The 27,972-nt window shown below is 44.0% G+C and overlaps 1 protein-coding gene across 1 annotated transcript in view; it reads right to left on the reverse strand.

Annotated features, from left to right (window-relative positions):
- The window catches only part of LOC126188368 (sulfate anion transporter 1-like), a 153,010-nt gene that overhangs the window by 38,731 nt on the left and 86,307 nt on the right, over window positions 1–27,972 (reverse strand). Inside the window, exon 6 of the mRNA XM_049929967.1 lies at window positions 8,723–8,835. Coding sequence (XP_049785924.1) covers window positions 8,723–8,835 — 113 coding nt within the window. The remainder of the gene's footprint in view (window positions 1–8,722; window positions 8,836–27,972) is intronic.

Here is a 27,972-nt window from a genome sequence, read left to right on the forward strand (position 1 = left end):
CGGTTCAATGCTCCTGTGAGAATGGAACTCTGTAGCAGAAACCAATCTACAGGTCATCACGTAAATTCTCACTCAGTACAAACAAATATTCAGGAGACAAAGTGGAGAAGAAATGACATGTCAAGACATGTTATGTACGAGGGCAGTTCAATAAGTAATGCAACACATTTTTTTTCTGAAACAGGGGTTGTTTTATTCAGCATTGAAATACACCAGGTTATTCCCCAATCTTTTAGCTACACAACACTATTTTTCAACGTAATCTCCATTCAATGCTACAGTCTTACGCCACCTTGAAATGAGGACCTGTATGCCTGCACGGTACCATTCCACTGGTCGATGTCGGAGCCAACGTTGTACTGCATCAATAACTTCTTCATCATCCGCGTAGTGCCTCCCACGGATTGCGTCCTTCATTGGGCCAAACATATGGAAATCCGACGGTGCGAGATCGGGGCTGTAGGGTGCATGAGGAAGAACAGTCCACTGAAGTTTTGTGAGCTCCTCTCGGGTGCGAAGACTTGTGTGAGGTCTTGTGTTGTCATGAAGAAGGAGAAGTTCGTTCAGATTTTTGTGAACAATTGTGACAGCACTACCAACAGAGATGTCAAGTTGAGCACTGAGTTGTTTGATGGTGATCCGTCGATCATCTCGAACGAGTGTGTTCGCACGCTCCGCCATTGCAGGAGTCACAGCTGTGCACGGCCGGCCCGCACGCGGGAGATCAGACAGTCTTGCTTGACCTTGCGGCGATGATGACACACGCTTTGCCCAACGACTCACCGTGCTTTTGTCCACTGCCAGATCACTGTAGACATTCTGCAAGCGCCTATGAATATCTGAGATGCCCTGGTTTTCCGCCAAAAGAAACTCGATCACTGGCCGTTGTTTGCAACGCACATCCGTTACAGACGCCATTTTAACAGCTCCGTACAGCGCTGCCACCTGTCAGAAGTCAATGAAACTATACGAGACGAAGCGGGAATGTTTGAAAATATTCCACAAGAAATTTCCGGTTTTTTCAACCAAAATTGGCCGAGAAAAAAATGTGTTGCATTACTTATTGAACTGCCCTCGTAGATGAGTGACAGCTCTCTTTAGCTCTGCTGTCAGAATGACGTAACAGTATATCGTATTGGTACGCGAGTATGTCGCAGTCCAATATGTTAAGAAGTCTCAGAGCAATTGTCAATACTGGATGGGTATACTGGTCACGACTATTGCCCTTACTCCTCGTTATTATGGCTTTATGAATTGCTTCGAAGATGGCGTAGAAATTGTAGGAAACTATTTTCTCTTATGAAATAGTCATACTTGGCATAAAATGTCAAAAATATACGTGAGAAACGCATGTTGAAATGAGGATTTTTGCTTTGTTCAACTACCCAACCAGAACACTGTTTCACACAAGTACAGCACAAATAGGTAGTACATATTTCATGGACCACTAAGCAACAATCTCCATCAGAGGCGAACTTAAATAATGAGTTGGCCCTCTACACTAAGTGCAACGGCAATGTATAATTCTGTGTAAGAGACAGAATGTATTCTGGCCCAGTAGAATCAACAAACCAGCTCATTTTACTCATTAACCATCATTTTCATCCAGCATTCAGAGCTGCAAATGAAGAGGGTGTCTGTTGGTCAACAACTTATGCGTCGCATTTAACATACGACAAATTCAACCTGCGTCACTAAGGCAAGCCAGACATGATTCCCAATGACCTGTTGGCAGTGCACGATGACTCAGAATTTTGAGGAGAGACTGTGATTTTATTCGACTACAAGATCTTGAAATTCATGTTATCACTCACTTACTGCGTGGAGTATAATGCGCATGTCCGCTCTTCGGAACAATCAGACTTTTGAATATTTGCTAGAAACCTGTATTATTTCCTTTATGAAAAGAAAGAAGCAGACGTCGTGGCAAGCAAAGATAAGACGTAATCTTCTTAGTAATTCAACTAAATAAAAACTTGGCAAAGGAAATCCTTATGTGGGTTGCTAATACAATCCCAATTACGTGACACTGAACAGAGAAATGAGCTGTTATAATAACACATTCTTAGAAAAGTATACAAAACAAAGCTACTACACAGACAATAGTTGCACTGGTTGAACACAAGCCGAGATAGTCCAATGGCGAATTTGAATTTAACGTTACTTCGGCCCATGCTATCGTCCTTGGACTCTCGCGTGGAACATTCTACATGAATTTTGAGACAACGTATCCACCCCGAAATTAACCGCTTAATCCTGTAAGTCGTACTACACTGAAGCGCTAAAGAAACTGGTATAGTATTCAAATACAGAGTACAATACTGGTATAGTATTCAAATACAGAGGTATGTAAACAGGCACAATACGGCTCTGCGGTCGGCAACGCCTATATAACACGACAAGTTGATAGGTCATTATTGCTGTTACAATGGCCGGTTATCAATATCTAAGTGAGTTTGAATGTGGTGTTGTAGTCGGCATAAGAGCGATAGGACACAGCATCACCGATGTAGCAACGAGGTGGGGATTTTCCCGTACGGTCATTTCACGAGCGTACCGTGAATATCAGCAATCCGGCAAACGTCAGATCTCCGACATCGCTGCGGCCGGAAGAACATCCAGCAAGAACGGAACCAACGACGACTAAAGAGAATCGTTCAGCATGACAGAAGTGCAAGCCTTCCGCAAATTGCTGCAGATTTCAAAGTTGGGCCATCAACAACTGTCAGCGTGGAAACCATTCAACGAAACATCATCGATATGGGCTTTCGGAGCTGAAGGCCCAAACGTGTACCATTGATGACTGCACGACACAATGCTTTACGCCTCGCCTGGGCCTGTAAACACCGACATGAAACATGTTGACTGGTCGGACGAGTCTCGTTTCAAATTGTATCGAGCGGACGGACGTGTATGAGTATGGAGAAAGCCTCATGAATCCAAGGACCGTGTATGTGAGCAGATGACTGTTCAAGCTGGTGCAGGCTCTGTAATGGTACGGGGCGTGTGTAGTTGGGGTGATAAGGACAGGTGACACGTACGTAAGCATCTTGTCTGATCACCTGCATCCCTTCATGTCCATTGTGCATTCGGACGGAACTGGGCAATTCCAGTAGGACAATGCAAAACCCCACACGTCCAGAACTGCTACAGAGTGGCTCCAGGAGCACTGTTCTGAGTTTAAACACTTCTGCTGGCCACCAAACTCCCCAGGGAATGAACATTATTGAGCATATCTAGGATGCCGTGCAACATTTTGTTCAGAAGAGAGCTCCACCCCTTGTACTCTTACGGATTTATGGACAACCCTGCAGGATTTATGGCATCAATTCCCTGTAACACTGATTTGGACATTAGTCGTTCCATGTCACGTCGTGGTACGGCACTTCTGAGTGCTCGCAGGGGGTCTTCACGATATTTGGCAGGTGTACCACTTACTTTAGCTCTTCACTGTAGCATGGCAAGAAAAATGCCTTCTGTGGCATACTGTCGTCTCTCACACCACTGCCCCCGCTAGATAATCCACCCTGCCATCAATGTGGCCTGTCAGCGTAGCCTACATCTCTAGGCGACGCCAAAGGTGGTGAGCACGTCCGCGGTTGTCCACAAAGGTCACCGGCAGTGGCAGCACAATATCGCCACGCCTCATCAAGCTAGCCAGTCAGGCAAGACGATGATATCACTGTGCTTGGACACCCAGCGGACGGAACGCGGATTATAGCCTGTAGCTTCAGCCATACACGAGGGTTAGGTGTATTAGTCCGTGTGGTTTTGTAACGCGCGGCCTAACAAGTCTGCAGATATTCTTCATACGGACGGTAACAGCTAAGTTTTTCAGCAAAAAGAGCCAGAATGCATCAGCTGCAAAGTCCGGCGTTGGCACTTATGAGCAGTCTGAAGAGAGCAGCCACCAGTCTGGAATCAGCTGCCTACTGCCAACAGCTCTTCAGGACAAGAACGACCACAGCTCTTAGCTCAGCTATGTTGGTAATGGAGTTCACTTCTGGATGTGATTGTTTGTTATGGGACTTAGTTCTCAGTCTAGTCAGATCCGCATTTGTGTCTAAGCTTCACGTGTGTTTAATAAATAAGCGTTCAATTACATTTAACTAATTAATTTGTGGGGTGACGTTGCAGAACCCAATCGCGTCATAGGCGTCTCGGCAGATGCAGTGGCGAAGACATTTGGACGTCAAAGCACTATACATCAGTGTCGCCGTCAGTATACGTGACAGCGAGAAAACGGTTGTCTGTACCTCAGTTGTGGAATCGTACGGTAACCAGACCTGCACAACACTCACCATCAACCGTATATTTGGGACTCGCTAGGTTGCACAGGGGCAGTCAGTGAAGACGACATACTTCAGCTTAAGGGGAGCCGGAGGTGCCTATGCTGCCCATGTTAAAATCACTAAGTTTGAGGAACATTTATGAATAAACTACCAAATAGAAATATTTGAATTTTTTTTACATATAGAGTGGTTTAGTATTGCAGTTATGACAGAGCGATTTTGGAGTATCTTTTCTAGTTTCCTTCTAATTATTTTTTTTATTAATGACCCAGATTTTTTTTACAAATAATTGCTTTATAATTAAACTGAAATGAAACTACTGAACATATTGCCAAATGGCTGTGTTACAATGTAAATTTGACCACTAGGAGTGCTGTATAAAAATGTCATCTCTCTCGCTTGAGTGGATTTTGAGAAAATGTTCCTTATATTCGAAAAATTCTAATTTACGGGAAATGGCTGTCAAAGTTTCTCAATACATTCCTGCACTATAGGATGGATTATCAGGGTCTTCTTCTTCATCCTCCAAAAGCTTCCTCTTCTGTCTTCTTTCCTGGCCTGTTGTTCCATTATACTTCATATGCCTTTCTCTTCTTTCTGCTCCTCTTATCCTTTCTCTGTCAATATTTCTTAGTGCTTGTACAGTGTTCACCCCAGCTGTAAATCCTAATGCCTTCAGAACTTCACACTTCACACTGTTCCCTTGGTTGTAGGTTGCTATTGCGTCATAAATGCCAAAGTGCAGTATTTTTATGCTTATAAACACCCTTTTAGGAATCACTTTCCAAATCAAATTGTTTACGCTCTCATTAGGATTCTGTGTCTTTCCGTGTAGACATTTGTGTAACAATTCTGGCTGTGCTAAGTCATGAAAAATTGGTTTTATTGCATTTATCACAGCTGCTGGCAAACCATGTTTGTGATCATAGTCCTTTTTTGCATTATATTTGCACCAGGAATCTTTTGGGCACAGGCCGTGTTGAGGGTATTCATTGGAAGAGGCAGTATGAAGGAACAATGCCCACACTGCTTTTCGCATGTCACTAACATTACTAGCATTTTGCCTTATAACATACCCATAGTATCTCTGTAGACGTTCAATCACCTCATCAGTAAGCCTGCCTCTCCCTCCTTTTGTCTTTCCATCACTAAGCTTACTTGAACCCAAAGTTTGTTTCAGCCTTCGAAGCCGTGCACCCATATACTTTTGCACATGCCCAATGCATTCCAACTTTTCAACTACAAATTCATTTCCATATGGTTTCAGTTCCTCTATAGTCTTGAAACCTTTGGAGTTACCATCCCCAAGGTAGTATTTGTACCTAACGTTGTATCTGGGAACTGAACGTTCAAAAATTTGTTTCACTCCATCCACTTCCATTGCTCCACTTGATCCCCTAAAATTTGCCTCACAGGTTCCACTGTGCTCTCCTTTGATTTTATTTTTGCACCTACAATGTTTTGATAATATTGCAACATCTATCACTTTTGCACTATCACCACAAGTAGCAGTTACAACCCCATTCAGGGATTTATGACCCCTCTTTTGCCAGGAACCATCTAATGCCACTACCAAATCCCTAGAACCACCGTTCATTTCTACAGATTCCTCCACTGCTTCCTTCATGGTTTTCAAAGCCACATCTTCAACAGAGGATCCTACCAGTTCACAGTAGTACCCAAATTTGCTTGGAGGCGATAGCAAGTTCATAATACTACAAAACAGTTTACCAGCAGCAGACCCTTTTGCAATGGATCGAAGACCATACACAAGTCGAACATTCACATCAAACAATCTAGATCGTCCATTTTCGCCAAAGAGACTGGCATGTGAATTGTAGAAAGTCACTTGATACTTACAACATGCACAGATTATCTTCATCTCACGAGATAAACTCTAGTCCCACTCCTACACTTGAACACATTTTGCACAGAACACTTTCTTTCAGCACAGAAGATAATAATCCAATATTCAGTACTTCGTTAATATCATCACTGTCACTAACATATTAACGAAATCTGTCACTTCCACCAGTCAGCTTCTTGCTAGAAGATGTCACAGGGCTATGGCCGGCCATGTGTTGCTTAGCAGAAGAACGCACTGTTTCTGTAATTGTAGTATCGCAACTTGGTATTAGTGTTAATTTTCTTTTCCCTACGTTCTTCCTCTTCTTATATACACGGTTACTAAAACGTGGCATCGTAACCAGAACAACGCTTTACACAAGAAGTATAATACTACCAACAACAGGCGCAACACTGAACTAATTCGAAAAGGTAAACAGCAAAGAGACGATGTTCCGCGCTCTTAGCGTTTCATTTGTCACAGAAAACAATGTAGCCAACCCTTGCACACTCGCTGTATGCGTAACATAAGGCGCTGTATGCGTAACAGGCCGAGAAACTCCCAAGCAGTTCGCCAGGAAGTCACGAGAGGGTGTTAGATGCATTCAGCGGCCGCCCATTTCCTCTGCAGGGAAAATGGTAATAACTCCACTTCTAGGGCGAGTAGAACAATAATTCAAAGTTTTCATTAAAGAGGAATGTTCCAATTAATTTTCGGTAGCAAAAAAAAAATCGTAATTTTTTGGATTTGACCACCTCCGGCTCCCCGTAAGTCGAGTAGATTACCCCGAAATGATATTTCCGATTTCGAGGCTGCGTGGCACACTGTATTTTTATGTTTTCCTCATATATAGTGTTGCCTTGAACACACAGTGGTCGTAGTCGACCTCGAGATCGTTCGATGTCGAACTCACCCATGTACCCCAGTAAAGGTACAGCATTTTTCAGCACACAGAATTGCAGGATCTAACTAAACATGCTTTCTTATTATCCAATGCAGATGCTCATGTCTATGGTCTGGTTCAACAACTACACTAAGAAACAGAATTAAATGGTCACTTTTTCGAAACCCCGAAATTGTCTTCGATTGCGACGTAGAACATCAAAATTTGGCACGAAGGTGTCTACAGCTTTACTCTGTAATCGTCCAAAAGCGTGATGGCGTCTTACAAGGTCACCCTCGGGCTCAGCGACGCTTCAAACAGTGTATGTTGACACATGCAAAAAAGGGCCCCAGATCAGAAGCTCGCGTGTGGTTTAAGGTGCATTAATGATGTCCATTGGCACCAATTTTCACCAGAGTTCTACCCAAAGATACTGCGGATTTGTTACATGATGGGGAGATCGTCGTAGTTCCTTTTACCTTTTATTCACCCCAGCTTTCCACGCCTCCGCAAAGAACGTCACAACCACGACAGTTTTCTTATGGGTGGCCAAAGAAGATATTTCAGACGGACTGCCGTTCAGAATCGACATGAAAAGGCCTCAGGGGTGGCACAAAAGGCATCGATGACTGCGTCGCCTCCCTTGGGGCGATGATACTCACAAATTTAGCCGTCAACAACGACAATTCTCAGTGAGATGAACAACAAGATGACGTTCTTACCAACGTCTGTCACTGTTGATATCTCTTGGTGACTCACCCCTTTTCTGACGACTGCATGGGCCAGCAGAGCCTTTGGAGTGCAGTGCAATGCAATTTCTGTCCTGGTGCACATGCTGAAGCCTCTAGAGATTTCAACAAACCCATTCGTCGATATTTGAATGTGCTCTGAAGCAGGTAAGGGTGCTTCTGTTCTTTGAGATCTCCTGTTTCGCACTCTCCTGTGTCCAGATCAAGAGAAACGAGAGGGGGGAAGGGAGGGGAGGTAGAAGGGTGCGAGATTGACACGTGCGTGAGTAAGTCGGCGGAGGATCCCTCTAAAAGTAGCCAGTTCGGTAACGTCTTCAGTACCACCTGCCCACCTTTCTTGAGCGCTATAAAAATGTACCTGCGCAGAGACAATTAATAATTTCTATTTTCTACTCTGGTCGATACAGCGGGCTCTTCGAGGTCGGCCACTTTCCAGATCCCGACCTCCTTCGTCGAGACCAGGCGAGCTGGTAGAAGTGATGGACTGGATCGCACTTGGAAATATTTCAAAGGAGATTTCTAATTCCAGCTTGTGCTTTCGACCATGGGAAACCTCGGTACATACTTGGCCGAAAGCGCGGGATTGGAGCTATGTTTAATCTAGCTTTGCGTCAGTACGTTGCAGGGCAAAATATATGAACATAGTGTATATTCCAATGTTTGTGTGTGTACCTTCACAAAGTCGAAGACTTTTCCGGCATATCATGCGTACTAACGTTCAACCTAACAATTTGATGTTGGTGGCTTTATTGATTCGCATATCAAGAGCGTGAATATTTTCACTTTACATCGTTAAACAATAATATTTTTATTACACTGGTTATCATAGTAAGCAACAGTAAATTTTTTATTGCGACGCGGTCATTGTTTATCTTACGACTCAGATGTGTCAGGTAGTAGCAGCGCTTACACTAGCGGTCCCCGGCGGCAGGTTGACGTAGTGTTACTGTACCTGAGGGCCACGATGATGACGGCGGCGAGCACGGCCCTGGGTAGAGGCTCGAACAGCGGACCGGCGCCCTGCACCACAGCCAGCAGCACGGCGCAGGACACGAGGCCGGCGAGCTGGCGACAACGCGCTCACTCAGCGTCCTCTTCTCCTGCCAGGCTGGTTCACTCTAAATGTGCTACAAGCAACAAATAGGAGTCTAGCCAAAAAAGTGTTTCAACTGCCGCTGAGATGGCACCCGTATGAATGAAATTTTGTTTTAGTAATGTTGATAATCCCTGAAATCTACCCATCCATCCATCCATGCACCCCAAATGAAGGTTGAAATACACACTTTCCTTACCCAGCTGGCAACCGACCTATCAGTTATTTGCCACATAGACAAATCAAATGGTTCAAATACTCCAAGCACTATGGGACTTAACATCTGAGCTCATCAGTCCCCTACACTTAGAACTACTAACTAACCTAACTAATCTAAGGACATCAACACATACATGCCCGAAGCAGAATTCGAACCTGCGACCGTAGCAGCAGCGTGGTTCCAGACTGAAGCGCCTAGAACCACTCGGCCACAGCACCCAGCTGCCACATAGACATGTAAATCTATACCTACATATGCAATCCGTAAGCCATTGTGCAGTGCATGGCAGGGAGGACATGTACCAATGTTATCGATTTCCGTCTCCATTCCAGTCGCGTATTGAGCGTGGGAAATATGACTGTTTATACAGGGTGAAAAGTATTTAAACCGACAAATTCTGGGAGGTTGTGGGGGATATCAAAACAAATATTTTTCGCTAATATCATTTTTTCCAATGAGGGGTATTTAAACCGGTAGAGGAAGATTTCTCTGGTGGCAAATTAATTAAACCAACAAACACTTTTCCATTTTTTAATGATCAAGAGACAACAACCCAATTTCAATTACAGTAGATTTTCAAAACTTCCTCCATTGACACGTAAAAAAAGGTTACACCGTCGGATCATGTTCTGTTTGATACAGGCAAAAACCCCAGGAGTATCCTGAATTGTTACTGCTGCTGCTACTCCCCGGGCAACCAGATCCTCTTCTGATGCAATAGGGGTTGCGTAAACAAGGTTGCGTATCTCTCCCCACACAAAAAAGTCCAGAGGGGACATATCTGGGGATCGAGCAGGCCATGGTACAGGACTACCTCTGCCATTCCACGTTTCTGGGAACCGTCGGTCCAGGAATCGACGCACACGACGACTGAAATGTACCGGCGCCCCGTCATGTTGGAACCACATGCGTTGTCTTGTATGGAGCGGGACGTCTTCCAGCAATTCTGGCAATTCTCTGGCGAGAAAACTGTAATAGTGCCTGCCATTTAATGGCCTAAGTACAGGTACGGCCCAATTAAACAGTCCCCAATAAATTCAAATGGTTCAAATGGCTCTGAGCACTATGGGACTTAGCTTCTGAGGTCATCAGTCCCCCAGAACTTAGAACTACTTAAACCTAACTAACCTAAGGACATCACACACATCCATGCCCGAAGCAGGATTCGAACCTGCGACTGTAGCGGTCGCGCGGTTCCAGACTGAAGCGCCTAGAACCGCTCGGCCACCTCAGCCGGCTGTCCCCAACAACACCGACCCACACATTAACGAAAAATCGCACTTGATTAGCGCTAGCAACTATGCCATGCGGGTTATCCTCACACCAAACATGCGAATTGTGCATGTTGAAGACTCCATCACGTCTAAACGTTGCTTCATCGGTAAATAACACAGAGGCTGGAAATGTAGGATGCATTTCAGACTGTTCCAGGTACCACTGCGCAAACTGTGCTCTGGATGGGTAGTCAGCTGGTTCCAGGTTGTGGATACGCTGTAAGTGAAATGGACGCAGCAATTACTCTCCAAGGACTGTTCTTACATTCGTCTGTTTCGTCCCCATGTTACGTGCAATTGCACGAGTGCTGATTGAAGGATCCCGCTCCATATGCTGCAAGACAGCTTCCTCGAATTGCAGCGTTCTTACCGTGCGACGGCGTTCCTGTCCAGGTAATCTGCTAAATGACCCAGTCTCACGCAGACGTTGGTACACAGCAGCAATGGTCGTATGATGCGGGATACGGCGATTAGGATATTGTTGTTGATAAACCCACTGTGTATCTCGTCCGTTGTGGTGCGCTACTTAGTACCCACCAACCATATCAGTGTACTCACTCCAGGTGTATCGCTCCATTAGTAAACAGAGACAATGTATTAGTACACTGGTGGACAATAGTTGCCTACAACTGAAGAGCCTAATATGCCTTCTAACAACTGAAGATCGTAATACGGCCTCTAACAAGTGAAGAGCTTAATACAGCCACCACCAGTTTAAATAATCCTCATAGGAAAAAATGACATTGGGGAAAAATATTTGTTTTGATGTCCCCTACAACCTTCCAGGGTTTGTCGGTTTAAATACTTTTCACCCTGTATGCCCTGGTCGCAGCATAGTCATTGTCCTCTGTGAATACGCGTTCTCTGCATTTAAGTTTCCTGGTCATGGCTGTAACGCTTTCAAATCGAATGTTCAAATGTGTGTGAATTCCTAAAGGACCAAACTGCTGAGGTCATCGGTCCCTACACTTACTCACTAATTAAACTAACTTAAAGTAGCTTACGCTACGAACAACAAACACACCCATGCCCCAGGGAGGACTCGAACCTCCGACGGGGAGAACCGCGCGCACCGTGACAAGCGCCCAAGACCGCTCGGCTACACCGCGCGGCAATACGCGAGATGTGTGTGGGGGGAAGTAATATGTTGTCCGACTCCTCCTGAAAAGTGCTGTCAACGTCTGCCAGTGGAGTTTGTTTAGCATCTCCGTAACGCTCTCTCGCCAGCTAAACTATCCCGTGACGAAACGCGCAGCTCTTTGTTGGATCTTCTCTATCTCCTCTATCAGTCCTAGTGATCCCAGATAGATGAGCAATACTCAAGAATCGGGTGAACAAGCGCCTTATAAACCACTTCTTTCGTTGAGCTGATTCTGAGCACTATGGGACTTAACATCTGATGTCATCAGTCCCCTAGACTTAGAACCTCTTAAACGCAACTAACCTAAGGACAGCACACACACCCATGGTCCAGGGAGGACTCTAACTTCCCGCTGGAAGGGCACAGTGATCCATGACATGGCGCCTCAAACCACGGGGCCACTCCATGAGGCTACACTTTCATACTGGCGGATATCCCCTACCATTTTACATATACATTTCTCTCTAATCTTCGGCAGCTCATGGTCTAGCGCTTAGCGTCATTGCCTCTATATGGCAGGATCTCGAGATTCATTTCGAGCCATGTCGGAGATTTTCGTCGCCGAGAGACTGGGTCTTTGTGGTGTTCTAATCATTTCATCTCGTTTTCGTCACACAGAGGTGTCACTTACGTGGCACCTGATGGGAACTCCTTGCATGAGGTCTTGTGTCCAGTAATGTCATATGACCATTTGCATTCCCTCTCCAATACTTCCTACATACCAATCTCCATTCACAGTTTCCGCAATCCTCCGTCATTTAGCAGTCATAGCGAAGAGAATGTACACTACATCACCGACATATAGTCGTAATCATCACCTATTTTAAACTTCTTATTAGTTTATTAATCTAGAAACTATGTATAATTCAACGGTAACTGTGTGTCATTTTGCCCACTTTCACCGTCCTTTTGGGGAAAGGAAAAAAAGTTAAGTTAAAAAGAAGAACTAACAACATTATTTTTAACGTTGGAGCACGCTCCAGAATGATGCAAAACAGGTACCAACTTCATGCGTTGAATAGTTTTGTTCCTACAGATTTTTAAAGTCCCTTTGTTCCGTGTCTTTCAGTGTAATACTGGCCTCATTTCATCGGACGCCAAACTCTAGGACTGCAGCAACATCTTACCATCAATATGCGTTCCTTCACCGCTGGGTTATTAAAAGGCAGTGTGGTTGTGAAATGGGTTGTTGGACAGCAAATTCAGTTCCGTGTTGTACATATAGATTTTGAAAGTTATTACTTGGCGAGACGGCAGAGAATCAGATGTGGCTCACACCGTCTCTCACAACCAGGGCCGGCCGGTGTGGCCGTGCGGTTCTAGGCGCTTCAGTCTGGGACCGTGTGACCGCTACGACCGCAGGTTCGAATCCTGCCTCGGGCATAGATGTGTGTGATGTCCTTAGGTTAGTTAAGTTTAAGTAGTTCTAAGTTCTAGGGGACTGATGACCACACATGTTAAGTCCCACAGTGCTCAGAGCCATTTGAACCATTTTTTTCACAACCAGGATCTGGGCCTCGCAAGCATGTTGCAGAAGGCAGGACACCGCCCGTCATACATTTCCACATCCAACTGAGCCATAATTATGAAGCGCAAATGGCGCGGCATGACAGCACCTAATGAGTCATTCCGCGCGCGTTGCACAGAGCAGCCATAACACGTAACGTGTGAGCTTAGCCTCTCCACGGCATCCTAGCACTGACGGAAAGTTCGAAGGCAAGGGGAACTGACAATATTTGGGACACCACAGTGGGGACAGGTCCGATGACACCTCCGGATAATGAGGGCAAATTACCACGTCGCCGTCCTCCACGAGATTACGTCCATCTCAATTACGACCGTTTTCAAAGGAACAGTCAGTGTCTGGTTATCCAGTGTACCTCTCTGATTCCGGCGGAATGACAGTCTCGCTAGTTACAAGACGACGTGACTGGCCAATCGTGATCTGCTGCCTGTTGCGGAGAAAAGGCTTCGCCTGCGAGACAACAGCCAGCACGCTCTAGTGGGACTTAGCTGCTATGCGCTCCCACCGCTGCTTGGCTGTCTCCATGTTTGGAGATGTTGATGAGCCCAGTCCCTCCCCTGGTGAAAGGACATATCAAGCGACTGTAGACTACCGCCCCCTGGCTGTGTGCTGTGTCCCTGATTTCGGTCCTGGGCTTCGACCTCTTTACGACACCCACCATACGTGATGTGCTGTTGGCGCTCGCTTCAGGACACAGCGCTGGAGCAGGCCCCGCTACCTGTCAGTGGGACGCAGTAGGTTTGCGCCTAAAGGCTGACCACCTGCGCGACTCCGCCGCTGCGTCGTGACCAGTGGTGTACACGTTCCGCTTTTAACCCACCCATGCTTGCCCGGTGGCCAGGCGGGCAGGCCGCCGCGCCCTGTCAACAGAACGGGCAGGCTGCCTCACTTCGAGCCAAGCCAAGCAGAACCCAACCCGGGCAGGCTGCGGCAAACTTGCTTGCCTGCCCATATTATTGCTGAGCTGCGCGCGTCATTGTCGTATTATGAACCTTAATTAAAAGTTTTTATTTTACCTGAGCACCAAAAGACAAACCCCAACATAACACACACACACACACACATATATATATATATATATATATATATATATATATATATATATATATATATATATATTAATTTCAGGTCAAAAAATATTGGGTTCTATTTGTACATTCTTCCTTTACGCGTATATTTCGGTCTTATTATCTATATAAATAAAAATGAATTGCCAAATGTGTTGATAAGCGTAAAACTCGAGAACGGCTGGACCAATTCGTCAAATTTTTTTTTTCTGTGTTCATAATTCTCAGGACAATGTTTTTATAAAATAAAATCTGCACACATGTCGTAACATACTCGAGGTTCCCGAATAAGTACTTAATACCTTTTTATATAGTTTGCATTGAGACACACCTACCGATTTATTTGAAGCGGCCTCATAAACACACGACAACGTTTCCCATGCGGCACTTGTACTCTGTTTCCTTATCAGCATGTATTCACCAGTTGTCAATTTTTTTTGAATCTCACTAAAGTTCGACCTATTCATTGTGCTGTCCCCACCGTTGCGATAAATGAACTGCGGACTAACCACCTGGCTACTCTAGTCACGGTGGCTTGACAGCGCAACCTGTTGTCAGGCGCAGCAAGCTGAGCGGGTCCCGTGAAGCTTGGCAGGCCTGCGGGAACCCAGGTAGCCCGGGCTTGCGGCAGCCCAAGTCGGCCGCATTACCCACTATGCCTCAGTACACGCGCACTCTTGTGTTTACGTCGCGGCAGGCTGGCCTGCATGAATCGTTGCAGAGGAGCTAGGGGCAAGCAGGCTGCAAGGGGAATTTGTACACCTCTAGTCGTGACACGCACCACGGCCGCAGCCAACGAAGAACTGAGTCCACATTCTGTCGCTATGGACAAGATAATCCGTACCTCAAATTACTCATAACAGATATGATTTTGGAGAACAGCGCTGTTTCACTGACACCATAGGGCATATGGCAGCTATAAACACCATCCTCTGAGCTCGGCCATCTCCGCCAGTAGCGTCACGACCTCACCTGTTCACCTTCCCCACCCATTAAAACTCCCCACCTGGTGGGTGGTTGTATGATGATAGCCGTACGAAGCTGGGAAAAATGAGACTCATGTCTGTAACACGAGGGAGCTAGTTTTGAGACAAGAATACAACGGCTCACTTTTGTTGCCACCAACTCATCAGCAGCATTTATTTTCAACATTTTATCCTTCTGTTAATACAATAAATTTATTTCTTAACTGAGTCATTGTCTTAGGTAATGATAATACGACGAGCAGAATCATACATCTTATTTCTTAAACAAAATGCGTAGCAAACATGCATTTACTGATACACTATGCTCATACATCACCCCGAGTTTGACTTTCATAACGTGTAATATGTCAGAAAGATGGTTTCACAATACAGCCAAAAGGAGGTTAAAATTTAGTGAACCTAAACGTTGGTAGAACATGATAAATACCATAACAGAAAAAGAAAGTATTCGCTTAGTTAATTGAATCAGCTGTTAAATACAATTTTAGTAACTTTTCCGTGCAAATGAGGATATTCCTCTGAATTTTATAGAATATGTCTTGTAATTACTGAATTCAAACGAATAAGTCCTTGAGCTGTGTGATATACAGTAGGCCCGCCAACTCAATCTGACAGCAGTTAACTTCAGCACCAGGAAAAAGGAACTAAAATCTTGCACCAAACTGGGAACCTCTGAACTTTCAGGCCAGTGCTCCGCGCCATAAATCTAAAGTTGATTTTTCCATGTTTTTGATTTTCTTTTCGAATATCAGTATCGTCCTATATATCTGTGACATTTCTGCCCTTGCATTGACAGGTATAAGGACATCAAATAGTTGTTGATACTGACTATAAAAACGATGTTTCAAATCCGGCGAGAACCAAAGAGATCGTTGTCTACTTCTCTTCTTATTTCTACGAATGTTGTAATCTCACCATTAGACACAAGCATAAAGCCACGTTTTTTGGACTCTGGTGTTCCAGGGAGTGTTTCTTATAGAACATAAGAGTAAGGCCATCAATACCATTGTTATTAAAATTACAACACGAAGAAGGAATGAAAATAATGAAATGATTGAGTGTAGACAGTATTGTAGGAAAACTACATAATTAAATTTGTAAGAGGCTTTTGAGTGTACACGGTGAGGAATGAATTATCCGTAGCACTTAGAAGCCATATGCCTGCTCTCTGGGTCTCTTCCACTTCTTTTGCCGAGTGCACTGTGTGGTGTCACCGCCAGACACCACACTTGCTAGGTGGTAGCTTAAATCGGCCGCGGTCCATTAGTACATGTCGGACCCGCGTGTCGCCACTGTCAGTACTTGCAGACCTAGCGCCACCACATGGCAGTCCGCCCCAGTAGCTGAGTGGTCAGCGTGACGGATTGCCGTCCTCCGGGCCCGGGTTCGATTCCCGGCTGGGTCGGAGATTTTCTCCGCTCAGGGACTGGGTGTTGTGTTGTGTTCATCATCATTTCATCCCCATCCGGCGTGCAGGTCGCCCAATGTGGCGCCGAATGTAATAAGACCTGCGCCAAGGCGGCCGGACCTGCCCCGCGAGGGGCCTCCCGGCCAATGACGCCAAACGCTCATCATCATCATCACCACATGGCAGGTCTAGAAAGACGGCCTAGCACTCGCCCCAGTTGTACGACGACTTTGCTAGCGACTACACTGACGAAGCCTTGCTCTCATTTGCCGAGAGACAGTTAGAATAGCCTTCAGCTAAGTCCATGGCTACGACCTAGCAAGGCGCCATTAGCCTTACAGTGATTGTAATTAACCGTATCTGGAGATAGACTCATTTGTATCGTCAATAGAGATGTACCACAAGGATGAATTAAAGTTAAGTATTCAAGGAGCTGCATACTTTTCTTATAGCATTAATTAGGTATCCTGTTCCAGAATTCACGCCAGCCGGCGTGTGTGTACGCGTGCCTTTCGGCTACCTCAGAGTGGCGTGGCTGTTTTGCTACGCCACAACACACTGCTTGTCCATTGCGAATTGATGTACATCCTAACTGTGTCCCATCGCACGTAATCTCTTCCTCTTCCTCTCGTTCCATCTATTCTACCAGACAATCCTATTCTAGGTAGTTTACTCTTTTTTATTCTTGCTATGTGGCCAGCTTAGCTCAATTTCTCTTCTGTAGCACTACCATGATGTTACGGTGTCTTTACAGCGATCTCCGTTCTTTCCTTATCCTTCATTCCGTATGGTTTTCATAACTTACGGACATAAAAATGTCCCTTAGTATTTTAGTCACGAATGTTCATAGTTTTTCTTCACCTTTCTTTGTAAATATTAATTCTCCACATTCCTGTAATGTTACTGCTGCAATACGTGATTGATAAAACCGAATTTTCAAGTTAGTATTAAGTGGTCTCTTACGCAAGATACTGACACAATAAAATGTTTTTATTCACTGCTGCTAGATGCGCATCGGTTTTTACATAAATTCTACATCTACATCTACACTTATACTCCACAAGCCACTCAACGGTGTGTGGCGGAGGGCACTTTACGTGCCACTGTCATTATCTCCCTTTCCTGTTCCAGTCGCATATGGTTCGAGGGAAGAACGACTGCCGGAAAGCCTCCGTGCGCGTTCGAATCTCTCTAATTTTACATTCGTGATCTCCTAGGGAGGTATAAGTAGGTGGAAGCAATATATTTGATACCTCATCCAGAAACGCACCCTCTCGAAACCTGGACAACAAGCTACAACGCGAAGCAGAGCGCCTCTCTTACAGAGTCTGCCACTTGAGTTTGTTAGACATCTCCGTAACGCTATCACGCTTACCAAATAACCCTGTGACGAAACGCGCCGCTCTTCTTTGGATCTTCTCTATCTCCTCTGTCAACCCGACCTGGTACGGATCCCACACTGATGAGCAACACTCAAGTATAGGTCGAACGAGTGTTTTGTAAGCCACCTCCTTTGTTCTGTTGTTTGTACCAAAAACAAAAAAAAACTTCCTAAGTGGTTCAAGGGATGAGCCGTCTAGAAAGTGAATCCATCTACAATCAAAGGTTCGGATTTTCTTAATTTACGACTATATATTCTGGTTTGTCTTCATTCAAGCGTAAACCGTTTTTCTCAGTGACTGTATCGTAAATTTGCATCATTCTGATTAATTTTGCTTTGTAACTGTTTATTAGTGCTACATTATCTGTGTAGACAAATCTAGTAATGTTCATCCCCCACCTCTCCCGCAGTTGTAATGTTTGTGGATTAGCTTTTAGTAAACTGTGTGTCGATCATCTTTAAGATGAGGTTAAATATAATAGGTGAAATTACATTACTCGCCTCCTCTCTTCCCAGCTTACGCCTCAAAATATTCAGTTACTCCTGCAGGTGCCTATACACGCTTTAACTAGTTTGATAGGCCTTTCAGGGTATTTCAAATTCACTTGTCATTTGTTCAGAGCGCGAGCAACGATAAACGCTGTAGCACGGCTGGGCAATGTGTGAAACGGAGCTTCCAAGACTGATACCCGGCAGGTGAGTGCATGTTGCTTCTACATCTCCGCCTGCATCCAAGTGGCTATTGTCGAATTCACAATTAACTGGCGGGAAAGGGTTCATCGAATCACCCTGAAGGTATTTCTGAATCGCTCACCTCTCGCATAGCGCGCCGGTAAAGTGAATATTTAAATATTTCCGTGCAGGCTCTGAGTTCTCTTACTTCATTGCAAAGATAATTTGTTCCTATGGAGGTGCTAACCAGTTTTGATTACATAAGGAACTGTTGCGCGTAGCGACTGTAGGCTGTAAGGTAGGAGAGACACATCGCAGTCAGTCGTAATCCCATTAGTTTCACATCTAGATTTCGGCTACAAATAGCCACCTTCAGTGCATTTGAGGTACAACGCAAAAGACTCGCAGCAGTACATGTCGCCATACGATCTTACTGGTGTATGGTCAGAAGGCCGCGAGTTTATTGGATTGTAACTCAAATCCACTGAAGATGGCTATTTATAGCCGAAATCTAGATATGCAAGAGTAATAAAGATTATTGGGATTGCAACTGATTACTGTGTGCCTCTTCTTCCAAGGGAGGTGAGTCTCAGAAAAACATTTTCACTTTTGAAGGAGAACTTGGAGATTGAAATTTCGTGAGATGATCTCGCCGTAACTAAAAAGACCTTCTATTTAATGGCTGCCAAACCGTTTCTCTTATCATATCTGTGAGACTCTCTTCCCTACTTCGCGAGAAAAAAAAACAAACGAGCCACCGTTCTTTGAATTTTATGATGTTCTATGTCAATCCTATCCGGTGAAGATCCTACACCGCACAGCAGTACTCTAGCAGAGGGCGGACAAGCATAGTGTAGGCGTTCTCTTTAGTTGATCTATTGCATCTTGTAAGATTCTACCAGTAAAACGCAGTCTTTGGTTCGCCTTCCACACACGTGATCGGTCCAACTTAATTTATTCTAATTGGTAATCTCTAAATGTTCAGTTGAATTCGTGTGATTTATGGTGTAATCGAAATCTACCCGATTCCTTTCAGTACACATGTGGATGACTTCACACTTTTCAATATTTCGAGTCAATTGCTATATTTGTCTCCATAGTGATATCTTACTTAACCATTTTGTAACTGGTTTTGATCTGATGACTTTACGAGAGGGTAAATGAGAACCACCTCTGAAAACAATCTAAGAGGGTGCTCAGACGTTCTGCTAAACCATTTATATAGATCAGTGGTTCCCAACAGGTGGTCGGAGGACCCCCAGGGATCCACGAGCTATGCCAGAGGGGTCAGCAAGATGTTATTAGAATAAAAGAATATATTAAACATATTTCGTATTACAACAGATTTTTAGTTTTGGCCGCTTCCTGCATGAGCAGAGCTTTACCGAACGCTAACTTCTGCGTCTAGCGTCTTGCTAGAGCCAACTGACACTAGCACATTCTAGCGCAAAACTAGAATCAGATAGATGCAAATAGTTCTGCTGTATGCCGTTAGACTACACGCGCTGCCTCTTTGCAGGTGACAACTGACAGTCACTTTACAAAGAAACTCGCATTTCGGACGAGAGTCGGCCATTGTTAATTTATTTCCAGAGCTTTCACAGACCGTATAGTTTACATATTCAATATTCTGTATTAAAACAGTAGTGTTTGTAAAGCGTTGTTTTTTTTGGGGAAGATACAGTTCGCGTGGCTAAAAATGGACCGTTGGTTAAAAAGTGGTTCGTCAAAACGAGAAAGGCCTACAGATGAAGAGGAAGATAATACATTTGTTATACTAAACACCAAGATTTGAAGACAAAGATTTTGAACACTAATGAAAAATTTAACAATAACAGTGGTGGCTAAATTGAAAAAGTTTAAAGCTCAATTTTTTTCAATAATGAATATGTCAATGTTTTTTCTAAGTAGCAAAAATAGAAAACGTATAAAAAGACTCTCAATTTGGCTTTTTAGGTACTTGATACTGTGATATGACCAGTCATGCTGGATGAGGGGGTCCTCGAGAAAGTTTTGTTGGGAGCTCCTGTATATAGATCATGAACAACAAAGGGCCTACAACACTTACTTGCGGAACGCCACTTTTAGTTAACTGGGTGAGTTTCCGTCAGTTATTGAGAAATTTGACTTTTATGACAGGAAATCAAGAAACCAGCCGCACAACTGAGAAGATACTCCATAGGCATGCAATTTGATTAGAAATCGCTTATGAGGAATCTATTCCAGACTACTTCAATCGTACTGGCTGGCAAGTGCTGCCGTATCACTCTCTAGGCAATTGAATATCAATGTAGACAAGTGTAATGTGCTGCGAATACATAGAAAGATAGATCCCTTATCATTTAGCTACAAAATAGCAGGTCAGCAACTGGAAGCAGTTAATTCCGTAAATTATCTGGGAGTACGCATTAGGAGTGATTTAAAATGGAATGATCATATAAAGTTGATCGTCGGTAAAGCAGATGCCAGACTGAGATTCATTGGAAGAATCCTAAGGAAATGCAATCCGAAAAAACAGGAAGTAGGTTACAGTATGCTTGTTCGCCCACTGATTGAATACTGCTCAACAGTGTGGGATCCGTACCGGATAGGGTTGATAGAAGATATAGAGAACATCCAACGGAGAACAGCGGGCTTCGTTACAGGATCATTTAGTAATCGCGAGAGCGTTACGGAGATGATAGATAAACTCCAGTGGAGGACTGTGCAAGAGAGACGCTCAGTAGCTCTGTACGGGCTTTTGTTGAAGTTTCGAGAACATACCTTCACCGAGGAGTCAAGTAGTGTATTGCTCCCTCCTACGTATATCTCGCGAAGAGACCATGAGGATAAAATCAGAGAGATTAGAGCCCACACAGAAGCATACCGACAATCCTTCTTTCCACGAACAATACGAGGCTGGAATAGAAGGGGGAACCGATAGGGGAACTCAGGGTGCCCTCCGCCACACACCGTCAGGTGGCCTGCGGAGTATGGATGTAGATGTAGATGTAGGCAGCCCGTGACAAGGCTGTTGCGATAGGTGAGAACTCTCGGCAGTGTCGAGGCCGAGGACAACACTCGAGCGCCATTTGTATCGAGGCAGGTAAGGAAAGCACGGGCAACATGCGTACTTGCGTTATCTTGTTGAAACGGAGACCTCCAAACTAGGGCAAAGCCACCTGCCTCAAAACATGAGAAAAGTAGTGGCTGCTCCCGCAATCTCGGGGCTGTATGAACCACACGTCAACAAGCTGTTCGTGTCCAGTGTTGTCCCACACTACCACAGCAGATTATGAGTCTTCGTGGCGATGGCGGATGCAATCAACTGCTCGTCCTCCCTCGAGGCTCCACATACGGAAACCTACTACGCGATGCTGCACCCTCCCTGACAAGGTGCCACGATGCCGCACAGGTGTGCAGTGGTGTATCTGTACGCACGACTCTCCATACGGCTCTGATAACACACCAGGGGAATCTGCAAGTATAGTTGCCGTGCTGGCAGTCCTTAGTTCTCCAGGCGTCATCGCACTACCGTGTGGATACTTGTCATGCTGCGATCGTTCAATGCCGAGCGAAAGATACCGTGAAATAGAGTGAAGCTGACCAATTATGAAATTTAAACCTAAATATTTATGAAACCAATAAAATTAACGTATTCTTTTTTTCTTTCAGAGTATGTATATTAGGCTGTAATAATAAAATTTATAGTCTTTACCAACTTTCGCTCTAAGAGACCGTCACTTTTTTTTAAAAAAAAAAAAGCTACGTCAATGAACTTCACTCCAGCTGGGTTTCAAGCTGGCTGGTTATCTGTTATGTGACGTTTGCTGCTCTGAAACTTTAAGAATGATTGAAAAACAAATCTGGGACAATAAAAATTGTTCAAATGGCTCTGAGCACTATGGGACTTAACATCTGTGGTCATCAGTCCCCTATAACTTAGAAATACTTAAACCTAACTAACCTAAGGACATCACACACATCCATGCCCGGGGCAGGATTCGAACCTGTGACCGTAGCGGTCACGAATTCCAGACTGAAGTGCCTAGAACCGCACGGCCACACCGGCCGGCCTGGGGAAATAATTAAATTTTAGTACTAATTGCAGAATAGAGTTGAAATAAAATTTAATGACGTACGCATGAGCTATTTTACGACAGTAACAGGAATATGAGTTACAGCTCATTAAAAAGTTAAAAATATCAGGCCCGCAGTAAACGAAAGTAGTATTCATATGAGAAGTCCAGAATAATCATACAAAGTAAGCTTTTCACAGCTGGTATTACATCACTTAAAACACCCGGACTAATAAACCGTGGTCGATGTATGAAACTTTCTTGTGTCCTCTCCGACTGCAGGAGGCATCTTCAGAGGGAAAGAGACGAACTGGAACCAGAGGTCGAGGGATTGCAGTTGATCCATCACGTGACGTCAGCTACTAGATTATCTATGCCAATACGAACATTATCGACTGAATGTAATCGATCGTCATTATTACGTTGCGACGTTGACATCCAATTATATCTAATTTAACGCATACCTTTTTTCTGTTAAAATTATTATTGTGTTTATGACTCTCGATAGCCTCTTTATACATGTGCGCTCGACAATGCGATGTTTTCTATATGACGCTCACCTCACGTAATTTTATTTCATGATCACTCTCTCGCTAAACATGTTCCGCTACGGTCGATTTATCAGTGTGTTCCTGACGGCAGTTCCTATTGTGTCAACCAGACGGGTGTTAACACTTCTTTTCGTGGTATCAAAACCAATCAGTCCACAACTACAAGGAATGTAAAAGATGAGGTTGAACATCTACACTCGAGGTCCAAGAAAAAAAGTTTATTCGAACATGGAGATAGTTCGAGCACTTCGCCCTAGGGAGAGAATCATGGTCGATGAGGAACGACGGCTATCCTGAAGCAAAGTTTTCCTTCCGTTCATCAGTCCCATTACAGATCGCACTGGAAAAGTGTTGAGCAAGCACGGTGTGGAAACCACCTTCAGACACACCATGACGATTAAAGGAATGTTTAAGATCGACTAAAAATATACGGCATTCTTTGGCTACTGTGCATCTGATGTATGTGAAATTGCTTTTAGTTGTGGGCTTGGTTGTTTTGGTACCACAAAAAGAAGTGTGAACACCCGTCTGGTTAAACACAAGACCAATTTCCGCCTGCAACATACGTATAACTCTACCGTAGCGGAACATATTTACCGAGAGAGTAGTCATGAAATTAAATATAGTGAGGTGAGCCCCATATCTAAAACATCACATTATCATGCCCACACGCACAGACACGCTATGGAGATTTATAAACAACGTAATAATTTTAACGGAAAAGAGGAAGGCGCCAAATTACATAGAATTTTGAACGTAATAATGAAGGTCGACAAGTTTCAATCTATAACATTGGCATTGTTGATGTTGTGGTCTTCAGTCCTGAGACTGGTTTGATGCAGCTCTCCATGCTACTCTATCCTGTGCAAGCTTCTTCATCTCCCAGTACCTACTGCAACCTACATCCTTCTGAATCTGCTTAGTTTATTCATCTCTTGGTCTCCCTCTATAATTTTTACCCTCCACGCTGCCCTCCAATGCTAAATTTGTGATCCCTTGATGCCTCAGAACATGTCCTACCAACCGATCCCTTCTTCTGGTCAAGTTGTGCCACAGATTTCTCTTCTCCCCAATCCTATTCAATACCTCCTCATTAGTTACGTGATCTACCCACCTAATCTTCAACATTCTTCTGTAGCACCACATTTCGAAAGCTTCTATTCTCTTCTTGTCCAAACTATTTATCGTCCATGTTTCACTTCCATACATGGCTACACTCCATACAAATACTTTCAGAAATGACTTCCTGACACTTAAATCTATGCTCGATGTTAACAAATTTCTCTTCTTCAGAAACGCTTTCCTTGCCATTGCCAGTCTACATTTTATATCCTCTCTACTTCGACCATCATCAGTTATTTTGCTCCCCAAATAGCATAACTCCTTTACTACTTTAAGTGTCTCACTTCCTAATCTAATTCCCTCAGCATCACCCGACTTAATTCGACTACATTCCATTATCCTCGTTTTCCTTTTGTTGATGTTCATCTTATATCCTCCTTTCAAGACGCTATCCATTCCGTTCAACTGCTCTTCCAAGTCCTTTGCTGTCTCTGACAGAATTACAATGTCATCGGCGAACCTCAAAGTTTTTATTTCTTCTCCATGGATTTTAATACCTACTCCGGATTTTTCTTTTGTTTCCTTTACTGCTTGCTCAATATACAGATTGAATAACATTGGCATTAGCAGACATAATCTCGTAGCCGACGTCACGTGACTGATTGTGGTGTCCTCTACACTACCCATATATTCTGCAGCCCCTCGAGATCTGGTTGCATTTCCCCTCTTTACCTCTGATGATGTCCCCCGCATTCGTAGATGAAACGAGAAAGCTTTATGCATTAACTACGGGCTATTAGCCCGCAAGGTTGAAGTGGTAATCCGGAATACTCTGCATTTAGTCAGTGCTACGAATTAAAGACTCTTCAACAGTAAAAATTATAACTAATGTAAAAAAAAGTTTCACCACCAATGTGTATTTATTCTACAAGAAATTTTATTTGAACTTTTTGGTCAACTTCATATCAGCTGTCAACTTCACTCCACTTCACGGTCTGTCTGTCATCTAAGGCGACAGTAAATGCAGTCTCGATCGTTCACGACCCCGCTGCTGTATAATTCCGACACATGCTGATAGACATTTTCCCTTCGCACACAAAGTGTATAACACGATACAAACACAAACAACTAACGTTTAAATGCGATTTCCGAGTGACTAACACGGTGTGTAATCTTTCCTTGATTACAGAATGTAGATGACGTTACTCCCAACTTGTATCTGCAGTTTCGATGAAATTCTGATAATTCTATTCCAATTTGACGTTTGGTACACGCCGTCTTCAATGTTCTGCACTCGTAATAGTAGCAGCGTACTGGTCTGTGTTGTGTCTAGACAAGACAGTCTAGACACAGGGTGAGGTTACCGAGGGGCACGCGTACACACACGCCGGCTGGCGTGAAGTCTGGAACAGGATACTTTAGAAGGCACTAAAGAAAAGTACGTATCGTATGTTTACTTAACTTTACTTCATTCTTGTGGTACATCGCTCTTGACTATACAAATTAGACTATCTTCAGAGACGGTTAATGGCGCCTTGCTAGGTCGTAGTCATGGAATGAGCTGAAGGCTATTCTAACTGTCTCTCGGCAACTGAGAGAAAGGCTTCGTCAGTGTAGTCGCTAGCAAAGTCGTCGTACAACTGGGGCGAGTGCTAGTCCGCCTTTCTAGAACTGCCATGTGGTGGCGCTAGGTCTGCAAGTACTGACAGTGGCGACAGGCGGGTCCGACATGTACTAATGGACCGCGGCCGATTTAAAGCTACCACCTAGCAAGTATGGTGTCTGGCGGTGACACCACAGTCTGATTAATGCAGAATCTTACGAGACACGGTTAATATTGCAAGTAGACTCTGAAGGCAGCGAAGAGTATTTATGAAACTGGCAAAGGGATTTTAGTACTTTCCTTTCCCGCCTCAACCATGCAATTCCTGCGCCTGGCTCTAGGAACACTAGACGGCAGGGACTCCGGAGCACACCTGTGCACCAAGCGCCATTTGTCCAACTTAGTTAGCGGGTAGAGTGGAATATCGTGCACTCACGAGATTCCTTGGTTAGACGATTTATTACCAACAGATGTTCGTCCAGGCTTAATGAAGGTCTCATCTTCAAATGTAAATACATACGAAATGGCTGACTAAATTCAAAACTGCCCATACTTCTTTTGATGGCAGTTCACAGGCAGAATGTCTCCAAAACGTAGCAAGAGAAACAGAATATCGAAAAAGTCTACAATACGGTGAGAGGGAAGTTTGTTCCATCTCATTACAATTAGTTTTTTGTTGCATTATACTGAATATACTTTCAGCATTTTTTTTTTTTAGTTTCAATAGTGCGGTATCTCGAGCGAAGAAGTGGACTGCCTGTTTATTTAATTAAATTCATAATTATATAAATGCACTTCCTTTTCCTAATCCCACTACGTTGACTTGGGTTGATTAAGTTTGGGGTTTGTATTAAGAGTTCGTCTGCTGGGTAGTGCCAAGGCAGAGATGTGATCACCCTGTAGGTCGGTTAGTGCCAACCTAAGCCTGGAGTAAAGACAGAGATGATGCACCCGTTTGCCAGGGTGTAGTCCGGGGTTGGTGACAGGTCCCCCTCCCCTCCATGAGAGGGAACGGCCGTTCAGAGCCGCCATGATAGTCACTCTTGGGGTAGCGGCTGAACTGAGCGGATGGAATCGAGGGCAATCTCAGTCTTTGTCGCCAATTTCACCGTGGGATGAGGTATTATGTTTTACACTGTTACTAATCCGCTCTTTTTGAGGACTAAAATAGCGTGTCGTTACGGCCATTCATTCATTTTTTGAGAAATTTTGCCTTTACAATTAAAGTTTTCAGTTAGGTTTTCTTTTTCAGAGGCGAGCATGGGGGCTCACGTTATCCCTTTATAGTGCTGCAATCACTTGGTACCTTCAGCACACGAGAGCAGCAATCGCTCTAAAAAAAATTGTATAGTTTCACTTTTAGAAGCAGCATTTTTTTTTTTTTTTTTTTTTTTTTTTTTTTTTTTTTTTGCAGTGTTAAAGTAACCTGGGGCTTCACCCCGCCTAGTTAACATGTGATCGTAATGGCTGATGAGTGATTTGGATGACGATTCCGTGTGAAACCTGGCAGGAGATGCGTGCGTGACATACGTAAGGTTCTAAGCGTGTGACGTAAAATTTTTCTAGGCCATCTCATAAATTTTGTTCACGGTTCCTTTTTTAAACCCCATTTGCAAGCAGCACGTCCTAACTACTTTGATAAAGAACAGGTTGAGCGTGTGAATGATTGTGTAGTATGGAAAGCAACAACGAACGGAGGGTTGAGTACAAAGAAATTAGCTGTCGGTGTCGAATTGCACTACCAGCGAGCTACCAGTTCTTTCTTGGAAATTAGTTAAGGTGATGACGCTTACGTCTAGTGTTCATTGATTATTTGCGTGTGCCGTATTTCACAGGTTGTTTTATTTTTTTTTTTTAAGAATTGGCTTTCTTTTGTGTATATGGGAGACATTTGTGTCTGCTTTGTTCTCTCGTTTTCCCTCCAAAAAGAATTTTTGTTATTCGGTCCTAGTAGTAACCTTGGGTGCGAATTTCGATCACTTTCCCAGCAGAAGGACCACAAGGGCAGCAATGTAGTCCCATCCTCTTTCCCAGTGCTTAAGTAGAAACGAGATGCCTGTTAGTTTAAGCACCTTTAGTGCGAGACAAAACTAGAAGTTATTTGACTTGACTTTTTTTGCTGAAATTGTTAAATTTGTTAAGTTTTGGAGAATATAGAAAA

The sequence above is a fragment of the Schistocerca cancellata genome, chromosome 5, assembly GCF_023864275.1.
Source record: "Schistocerca cancellata isolate TAMUIC-IGC-003103 chromosome 5, iqSchCanc2.1, whole genome shotgun sequence".
Classification (NCBI taxonomy): Eukaryota; Metazoa; Arthropoda; class Insecta; order Orthoptera; family Acrididae; genus Schistocerca; species Schistocerca cancellata.